This window comes from Trachemys scripta, chromosome 3 (assembly GCF_013100865.1).
Source record: "Trachemys scripta elegans isolate TJP31775 chromosome 3, CAS_Tse_1.0, whole genome shotgun sequence".
Lineage (NCBI taxonomy): Eukaryota > Metazoa > Chordata > Testudines > Emydidae > Trachemys > Trachemys scripta.
The window spans coordinates 182,503,227-182,513,012 of NC_048300.1; the positions used below are offsets into that span (position 1 = coordinate 182,503,227).

The 9,786-nt window shown below is 46.2% G+C and overlaps 1 protein-coding gene across 1 annotated transcript in view; it reads left to right on the forward strand.

Annotated features, from left to right (window-relative positions):
• LOC117875531 (b(0,+)-type amino acid transporter 1-like) overlaps window positions 1-9,547 on the forward strand; it is a 28,304-nt gene extending 18,757 nt beyond the window's left edge. Inside the window, exons 3-6 of the mRNA XM_034766911.1 lie at window positions 1,518-1,647; window positions 4,611-4,735; window positions 5,380-5,467; window positions 9,144-9,547. Of these exons, the coding sequence (XP_034622802.1) occupies window positions 1,518-1,647; window positions 4,611-4,735; window positions 5,380-5,467; window positions 9,144-9,377 (577 nt within the window). The 3' untranslated portion in view covers window positions 9,378-9,547. The remainder of the gene's footprint in view (window positions 1-1,517; window positions 1,648-4,610; window positions 4,736-5,379; window positions 5,468-9,143) is intronic.
• Window positions 9,548-9,786: the final 239 nt, after the last annotated feature.

Below are 9,786 nucleotides of genomic sequence, written 5' to 3' on the forward strand. Positions count from 1 at the left end.
TGGATTTTTTTCTGAAAGCCCCCCCTTCTGGATTCATTTGATTACGTGAGGCCCTCACCTTTTTTTTTTTTTTTTTTTTAAAGGTGGAGCCCTCCTAGATTCAGAGAAGCTTGAAATCAAGAACAATAAAGGCTCAAAAAACAGAAGGCAAACACCCTTCTCCCTTTTAATATTTTTTTATATCATGATTTTTAAGCTCATCTCTTATTTTGGAAGGGACCTAACTCATGATTTTTGAACTCCTGGGATTGGCAAGATTGAAACAGGGTGACCGAGCCTTAGCCAGGCTGAAAGCATAATCCAAATCTAGTGGCTTCCAATACATTCTGCCGCAAGTGTGGCCATGTTCCTCCTCCCTCACCCTTTTTCTCTCTCCCTTTTTCTTTATAGTGGTATAGATGGGTTCAAGCCACAAAATTCAGATTGAGATTTCAAGCATAGAATGATAGGGTTAGAAAGGACCGCAAGGGTCATCTAGTTTAACCCCCTGAAGATGTTTGGATCTGGGATTTTGGTCCATTAAATGCACACAAATGGTGATTTCTTTGGCAGGCCAATGTTGTTGTAACACATTTACTATTGTTAATTTCACCCTCCATCATCCCCAAAGGTAGAATCTAGTTTTGTTTTAAATACCAGACGGCAGTTTGTAGGCAGGAACAAGAGGATATCATCCCAGCATCTGCCTCCAGAGACGTCTGCAACCTTACATTTGGTTTGTTAGGGTAACACCAAGTTGGATGGAGCCTGCCCCAGTTTTTATGGTTCTGATTATCCTCTTACTGATTTTAAACCAGTGTAACTCTATTGACTGATACGGAATCATGCCTGATTTACTCCAGTGAGAGAGGAGAATCAGGTCCCCTGTGTCTAGCAACCTTCCTTGGGCAATCCATTAACTGTTTTCTGGACTCAAAGAAATGTAACTCTAGCATGTCTCTGAGAATGTACTCTGGAATCATAAAGCAACAGGGAAGTAACTAATGCTGAGATGTTGAGAAATGTACAAGTGTATTTAAAGAACTATGCTTTCAATGCATGTTTGAGGGGGTTGTTCTTTCTTTCTTTCTTTCCTTTCTTTCTTTTTGTTGTTGTTGTTTTTGTAGTAATAATAATAATAATTTAAAAAACCTCCAACAACCCTTCGGTTTCACGTCAGCATTCTTCCCAGGATTTCTCTCTTGCCTCTCTAGATAATTAAACAAGAGGCCCCAATCCTACTCCTATTAAAATCAATAGGACTTTTGCTATTAACTTCAATGACAACGAACACAGGCCCATGGTGTGACAGTCGCACTGCATTCCTTGAATGAATGCAATCCAGGGCTCAATCCTCTACCATTCCTTAAGGGCATTCTTCCAGTTCGTCAGGATGACCGCCTCTGCTAGCCATAGCATTGCACAACTAGTTAAGGAGGAATTAAGGGAGTGAGACTGATTGTCTTCCTCTGTCATGTTTAAAACCATTTGCTTTTGCATGATCCGTGGCTTTGCTGTTTTATTTCCCTGTCACTTAGGAATAAAGTCCTGGGCAACTGGGTCTGGGTGATCTCCTTGTCAGTTGCGCTGTCTTCATTTGGGTCAGCGAATGGAACATTTTTCAGTGGAGGCCGTGTGTGCTATATTGCTTCAAGGGAAGGCCATATGGTAAGGGAGTGGAAACTGTCTATTTAAGTGTAACCCTTCTGCCCCTCTGAGTTGGCAGCAACAAGGGCCGGGTTCAGTATCTAGGGGTTCCGTTTCAATAACACAATGCAAAACCAGCTCGAGCCCCCACCCAGTGACCTGGGACAATTACATACCACCTCCCGGGCATCTCTAGGAGGCAATACTTCCCCTCTTGCAAGCACGAAGTCGGAGTGTAGCAAAAGCCTTTTAATAAAGGAGGGAAACAATGCGGCATTATGTTGGGGAAACACCACAAACAGGATTCATAACACAAACCATGAGCAAAAGACCCATCTCCAAGTAAGTTTGGCAGTGTCCTTTTCCCCTCAGAGTCTTAAGTCCAATCACCCCAAAGTCCAACAACCCAAAAGTCTCTGTCCCTGGTCAGTGCCGCCCCAGAGTTCAAAAGTTTATTTGCAGAGTTTTACCCCCCAAGCCTGGGTGGAAATGGGGGGGCACACTGGGTGTTAAGGGGCACCTTACGTGGTCCAAGGCCAACTGCCCTGCCTTTCCGTGGAGTTCTGCTGCAGCCTTCACCACGAATGGCTCCGCTCTACCAGCCGCTCCGCTCCAGGCGTCCCCACAAACTGCCCCGCTCCGCTCGCTGTTCCGTGGGCCGCTCCAACTGTCCCACAAACTGCTCGGCTCTGCCAGCCCCTCCACTCCACCAGCCGTCCCATGAACCGCTCCAGCTACCCCTGCAAACTGCTCTGCTCACTGTTCCATGGGCTGCTCCAACTGTCCCGCAAACTGCTCCACTCTGCCAGCTGCTTAGCAATATATCTTTAGGCTCCCCCACTAGTTAACACAGCAATCAGTGATCTCAGCTCAGCAATTTTAGCTTGTAGTAGGGGAGCCCCAGTGCTGGTGCACCATTAGCCCAAAATGAATTCAGCTCAGCAATCTCTAACTAGACTCCTAATGGAAGCAAAATTAGCTCTGCTATTCAACAGTGGACAAGGGAGTACTGCAATTGGTGTTTCAGGCCTATCACACCAGGTATACATACCTGCCCTAACCTCTCTCAATTCACTGAGTTTTGGAACCCATGTCCCTTGTCTAGCATGTGCTACTTAGTTAATGGTGAGTCCCTCTGTCATACAACAGTTCCACTGGCCTTGATTCACATAATCAGGGTAACAATACTTTATTCTTCCTGCCCCAATAACAGAGAAACTGGGGATCCCACACCAGCCAAAGTAACTTTCAGTTGCTGTGAGCTCATGCTAGGTGTGTGGGTGTGCCTATGCAAACAAGATCAGCCCTTGAAGTTCTTTTCCACACTCGCCATAATTCACCACCAGATGTCAGGGTAGAGCTCATCCTGACTCTGCTTACATCAGGTTCGTGCTCTTCCCCCCCCCCCCCAATGGTGGCATGTGAAAGCAAAAAGGGGAAAAAGCTTCTTTGAGCCATTTACTGATATATATAAAGACATCCTCATTGTTTGATTCCCGCCCCCCCCCCCGCCAGTCTGTTTTGTTTTTTTAAAAACACACGCATTAGAAATATTGGCTCCTAACTCCCCTTTTGCTCTGTGGATTGACTCTTCAGTTGCTGCTGGCCCAGCCACAGCTGAAATGGGAGGTGATGCAGAATCAGACATTGTTCATAAACTCTCTCTATTAGGGTTTGTCTGCATGTGGAAAGGTGCGGCTTTGAGCACCAGCAACAGAGTGTGCAGATGAGGTGTGGGCTTTTTTTTACCCCCAGGTCATCTACTGTGGTGGAAATGCCTGCACATTGGCTATATTCGTGCTCACACCATTGCTGGAGCTGAAGCTGCACATGTATTAGATCAATTGTGGGGTGGAGTTGAGGGGAACTATCAAAAACGTTGAGTGTAGACATAGTCTCGAAGTCTTTTACTCTTAAGGGTCTCTCTCAATGGTTAAAGTAAATTGAAACAGGGTGGGGCGGAGGGGAGGGGAGCTGTGAGGGCGTGCTGATCCCTATGCCAAGGAGAAGAAGGGGAGCTCTTTCTCTGCACTTAGCAGGGAAGCTGTGTTCCTTCTAGCACCCCCTTAGTATAGTTCTTGCTCTCCCTCATTTCTCCTCCCACCTGCATAAGTGTAAGACTCTGCATCCCCTACGCCCTCAGCTCATGGACTCTTCAGTGTGTTTAAATGCCTGGGCCCATGCAAACAACTCAGGGGTTGTGTGTTGCATGGCTCCTATTAGAAATGAAAGATGGTGTCATCCATACATAGAAAGTTCTGGGATGCATATGATGCTCTGGGCAGTTTGGGATCTGAAAGCTCTGAGCATGTGCATTAACAGATAGTTCAGAATGTATGCCATTACCCAGTTTTTCAGGCAGTAGGGTAGTATTATAACTGAGCACCTGATAGTCATTTCAGAAATTAGACAAAGTGCTCTCTTTAAACCCTCCCATTCAGAACCAAGCAATGGAAAGGCTAGCAAGTTACCCCACATTCTGTAACAAATCAGGGTTTGTTTCGGGGCTGGTTGCAATAGTCTTTCGTTTCTAGATGCTTAGTTCCCCAAATGGTCCCACTGATGTCAAGTCCCATTGGAAAGTAACTGAAAATAGCAGAGCTGGAGAACAGTGAGGCTGCCCAGATGTAACAAGGCAGAATTTGCTTTCAGAATCTTTATTATTAATGATGATTAATGATCCAGAAAGAATCTGACTTGGCTTTCAGGTACCAGCTAGAGGCTACAGACTAACAGAATCCCCTCTTTTATTTGCAGCCTGGGCAAATCTGATGCAAAATCACTGAACCATGATAAAAATAGCCTTGAGGCGTTCCATGTTTACACCCTTCAGAGTAGAACTGAGTTTTAATTAGAGTGCTTAGCTGCTGGTAAAGGTCCCAATCCTGAACTCTTGCTTCAGGCAAAACTCCCACTGCAGCCTATGGGAGCATGAGTATGCATTTCAGAATTGTCTGTCTGTTACCTTTTGCTTTGACTTTCAGCCAGATATTCTGTCCATGGCTCATGTGAGATGCCTCACGCCTTCCCCTGCTCTGATATTTACATCAGCCATGGCTTTAATAATGATAATACCAGGAAACTTCAGCAGCATAGTAAACTTCTTCAGGTATGGTTAATATTTCCATTTCCCCTCCCCCTCCCAGAATCTGTTTTTACATTTTTAATACATTCTCTCTACCTGCTGCCTTCAGGTTATCATTTTCTAGCTAACAATTTCTGGGGGGAGGGGGAAAGAAGAAGTGAGAGTGTGTGACTAGCAAATTCGTGGCATGTGAATGCAGCTGTGATTTATAGTAATTTACAAATGGATCCATACCTGCTATTTTCATAGATTATAAGAAGAAGCCACTGTGATCCTCTTGTCTGACACTATATAATACAGACACAGGATTTTTCAGAATCAATTCCTGTTTGAACTAGAGCATACATAGAAAAGCATCTAATCTTTTCTTTAAAAATTGCTAGTGATGGAGAATCTACCACAAACTTGGTAAATTGTTCCAATGGCTAATGATATTTTCTCCATTTTAAAGTTTTGATCACTGTAGGTGAGAAAAATGGAGTGCATGTTGATAAGTGTTGGATTAAAAGGGGCTCTTTTGTACTAAAGTTAATGATTCCTTTCCTTTTTAAGCAGTGCACTTTCTTAAAGATACATACAGTTGCTATCTGAAAAGCAAGGCTTTTATAGTCAGCTGATCTAATTCCTGAACTCAATGGTAGTAACTTTTTTTTTTTTTTTTTTTGCAGTTTTACAGCTTGGCTTTTCTATGGCACAACTATTGCTGGTCTCCTGTACTTAAAGATTAAGAAACCGGAACTGCCAAGATCATATAAGGTAAAACTTAAAAAACATTTATTTGTTGCCCAGGGAAGTGAGAATGATGTTGCACCCTTGATAGACTGTACCAAATATTCTCTTTAATCCCATCTGGCAGGATTGAACATTAGTGTACTATGGAGACAAATAGCTACTTGCAAGGAAACTGCTCTAAAGCTAATAAAATATGTATTGTATATAAAAAATAAAAACAACGCTGCCCCTCACACCAGGGAAGGTTTATCTTTAGGCCTGGATCTAGGACAGTGCTTCTTCTTACAGATGGGAGAGGAAAATAAAATCAGATTCTCATCTCAAAAGCTACTTCTGGCTACTCCTGGGATGGGTCACCCCCTTCTGTAGGTAAACCTGTGAGAAGAGGATCTAGGAAAAGGAGCGTTCTAAAAGGAGCTTCTGAGTCATTTTGCCATGGCTGGGGCCAGGGCCGGCTCCAGCATTTTTGCCGCCCCAAGCAAAAAAAAAATCCGCGATTGGCGGCGGCAGTTCAGCGGCAGGTCCTTCGCTCCTAGAGGGAGTGGGGGACCTGCTGCCCCCGAATTGCCGCAGGTGCCGCCCCTCTCCCTTATCCGCCCCAAGCACCTGCTTGTTAAGCTGGTGCCTGGAGCCGGCCCTGGCTGGGGCACGTGTTTGCTTCCTAGAGTGCTGGTTCCCCAATACAGCTTAGCTCATGGGATCCATATGAGGTCCTGTTCTGGAGTCACCTGTTCCTCTCTCCAGTGCCCCAACAGACTGCGCAGCTCCAGAGAAGATGTGTTGTAGGGCTTCTCCTGTTAGGCAGGGAACTCTTTAGAAAGGAGAGTTCCTAGGCATAGAGGGGTTCACTGAAAAAGAGAACACAGAGCAGGCTCCATTCACAATCCATTGGCTTTTCTTTGGGATAGGGGCAATACGTAGATTTTGGGGTTCTCCAGGAGGCATGGAGCAGGTTTAATATTTAAAGCTAGACTTGACAAAGCACTAGTGACGGTACAGTAGAGCATGGCCCTGCACTGGCAGGGTGATGGAAAAGTCCCAGGAAGGCACCTATCACCTGTGATTCTGTCCTGAAACTAAGACAGCGAACTCCATGTTGTTGGCTAAAGAAGAGTGAAACAGTGAAAGTGCAACCCCCTATTCAGTGTGTTTTATGTGCCTCCTGGGTCTCAGTCCACAGAGGTAATGGGCCTGTTACAACTGTTAACTTGATAGTTTGGCTCTTTAGCTCAAACTGTAACAACTCATGTCACTAACTCCAGAGGTCCCCTGACCTTGGCTAACATGGCAGTGGCCATAGAAGGATCTGTCCTTGTGACACACCATTGTCTCCAAGAGGAAAATTTTCACACCCAAAGTAAAACTAGAGATTTTATTAGAATTTTGCCAGAAGGGTTGGGGCCCAGTTGGCAGTGAGCAGGGGCTGAGGCAGGCAGAGCAGTGCTGCTGAGCAGTAAGGCTAGAGAGATCTGTGGAGGGTCCCATCCATGCTCTCCCTATTTGTAAGGGGACTGTTGCCCCCTTACTAACATTCAGTGGGGGTGTTTTGGTTGGCTAGCTCCCAGCACCAGAAGGGGAAGGGTCGATGGGAAATCAGGAGCCTGACACTGAAAGTCCCCAGGGACAATGGGGAGAGGTCAATGCTCCAGATTAGCCTGCCTGCGCTGTCAATCAGGCTGATCAGGGAGTCAGGAGGCCAGGGGGTCCCGTCCTCCATGTGAGCTGGAATTGTCTGGGTCAGACAGAGTGGGGCCGAGCTAAGGAGAGAACAGGGGCCCGAGCTAAGTTGCTGGAAGCAGAGCTGCAGCCCCAAAGCCAGAGCACAGCCCAGAGAGAGCAGACCTGGCCTGGGAGCAGAGCTGCAGCAACCAGAGCCAGAGGGGCCAGAGAAGCAGCTCAGGGAGCTGGAGGCAGAGCAGCAGCAGCAGCCGTGCTGAGGCAGTGTGGTGGAGCCGGAGCTGGAGCTGGGGCTGGAGCAGTCCGGAGTTGGGTGTGGTGAGCAGCTGGGGAGAGGAGGGGGACCCTGGGCAGCAGGCCCAGCACAGGGAGATGCCTCAGCCAAGAGGCTCTGCAGGCCAGACTCAGAGGGGGATCATAACCCCGATCGGGCAGGGGCAACGCTGAGAAAAAGGGTCCTGCCACCTAGAGCCTGAGAGCGTGTGGCCACCGCCAGAGCAAGTGTCCAACCCACAGCGTCTCTGGTGCACAGCCAGGGCCTGAGAAGGAGCCTGGGACCTACAAGGAACAGACTGTGAACTGCCTGACGTTCCAGAGACACTGTTTGTGATGTTCCCTGCCACGGAGCAGGGTGACGTGTTTTCCTTTAACCTTTCCCATTTTTCCTTATTCTTTTTTTAAATTAATTGTTAATTAAAAAACTTGTATTTGCTTTAAATTGTATGAAATGATCAGTGGGTCAGGGAGGTGCCCAGTGCAGAGAGAGTACCCCGGAGTGGGGACACCCTAGCCCCTGTCCTGGGTGACCACAGCAGGGTTGGGGGTCGAGCCCCCCAGGAATCCTGGGCCCAGCCTTGTCGGGGTTTACGAGGACTCTGCCAGACAGAAGAGTGGAAGGGGAGTCCTCAAGGGCAGGGAGGTCTCTGGGTAAAGGAAGTGGGAGCGAGGACTTAGATCCTTTCGCTAGCCCACTTCACTGGGGTAGTGCAGAAGCCAGGAAAGTTCCCCACAATAGCGGGACCATTCCCCCGCTTACATGTTAAACAAGCACAACACCATTGCCCTTGGCAGTTTGATACCCTACTTTCAGGAAGGAATCACAGAAGTTAGAGGTGGAAAAGAACAATTGGGGCACCTAACCCATCTCCCTGTCAGTGCAGGATTATTCCCTCTTGTTTATTTACAGGTTTTTGGTGAAATTTTAAATTCAATTTAATTTAAATTTAAATTTAAATTTTGGATTAAATATTTTTAAGGCCAAACTTACAGAAATAGGCTACTTGGGCATCCACCCGTCGGTGCATGTGTAACCCCTGTCTGCTTGGTGTGGCGCTCTGTCCCCCTCTAGTGGCATCTAGACCATCTAGAGCAGGGGTTGGCAACCAGCAGAAGTGGTTTGCCGAGTCTTCATTTAGTCACTCTAATTTAAGGTTTCATGTGCCAGTAATACATTTTAACATTTTTAGAAGGTCTCTTTCTAGAAGTCTATAATATATAACTAAACTATTGTATGTAAAGTAAGTAAGGTTTTTAAAATGTTTAAGAAGCTTCATTTAAAATTAAATTAAAATGCAGAGCCCCCCAGACCAGTGGCCAGGACCTGGGCAGTGTGAGTGCCACTGAAAATCAGCTTGCATGCGCCTTTGGCACGCGTGCCGTAGGTTGCCTACCCCAGATCTAAAGATTAATGAGTCTGCTACAGCCTTAGGCTGTGCACCAAAGCTTCAGTTGTCCCAGGTTTGATCCTGCCAGCTGACGACCAGGTCTGTCAGCATTGTACAAGTGATCAATCAGACACCATTATAGGATTTGTGGTTCTGTGTTCATAATCCTCAGTGTATCTAGAACATGCGCGCACAGGTTTGATGGCTGGCTGAAGAGTTTGTGCCCAAAGGCCCTGTTTTGCAAGGTGCTGAGTGCTTCCTAGAAAGTACTATTCCAGCGGGGGTGAGGGCATTCAGAACGTCACAGGGTCAGGCCCAGGATATATATGGTCCTTTACAGAGATGTTTTGCTTTCACAGGTTCCAATTATTATACCAATAATTGTGCTGATTGCATCTGTATACCTGGTGCTGGCTCCAGTCATCGACCAACCACAGATCGAGTTCTTCTATGTCATCCTATTCATCCTTAGTGGTATCATTGTTTACTTCCCATTAGTTCATTACAAATGCCATCCCCAGTTTTTACAGAGAATCACTTTGCATCTCCAGCTGCTCCTGGAAGTTGCCCCGACTGCTAAGAACACGAACTGATTTAACATTCACTGTACTATACTGTTGGCTGCTCCTACTTATTTATTCCAATATTGAAGACCATATTTGTTTGAGATATATGTGCAAAATAGCTTGTTCATAGGGAAAGCAGAATAACTACATTAAGTAGATTGGAAGAAAATGGAACAAAAACATCTGGTAGATAGATATGGGCCAATGGAAGATTCCTTGTGTATTTTCTGGGGAGACATTCTCCCTTCCACACATACATTCTGGACCCCCTGCCATTGCTGAAGACTCCACAGTGCATCATGTATATTTCTATCCTGGCAAAGAGGAAGAGGAATTCTCATGAAGGATTCATACTTTTATTCAATCAAGGAAATAAAGTCTTATCACTGGTAACGTACCATTATCCCTGCAGTAGGCTACAGCCATGAGCTAGCTT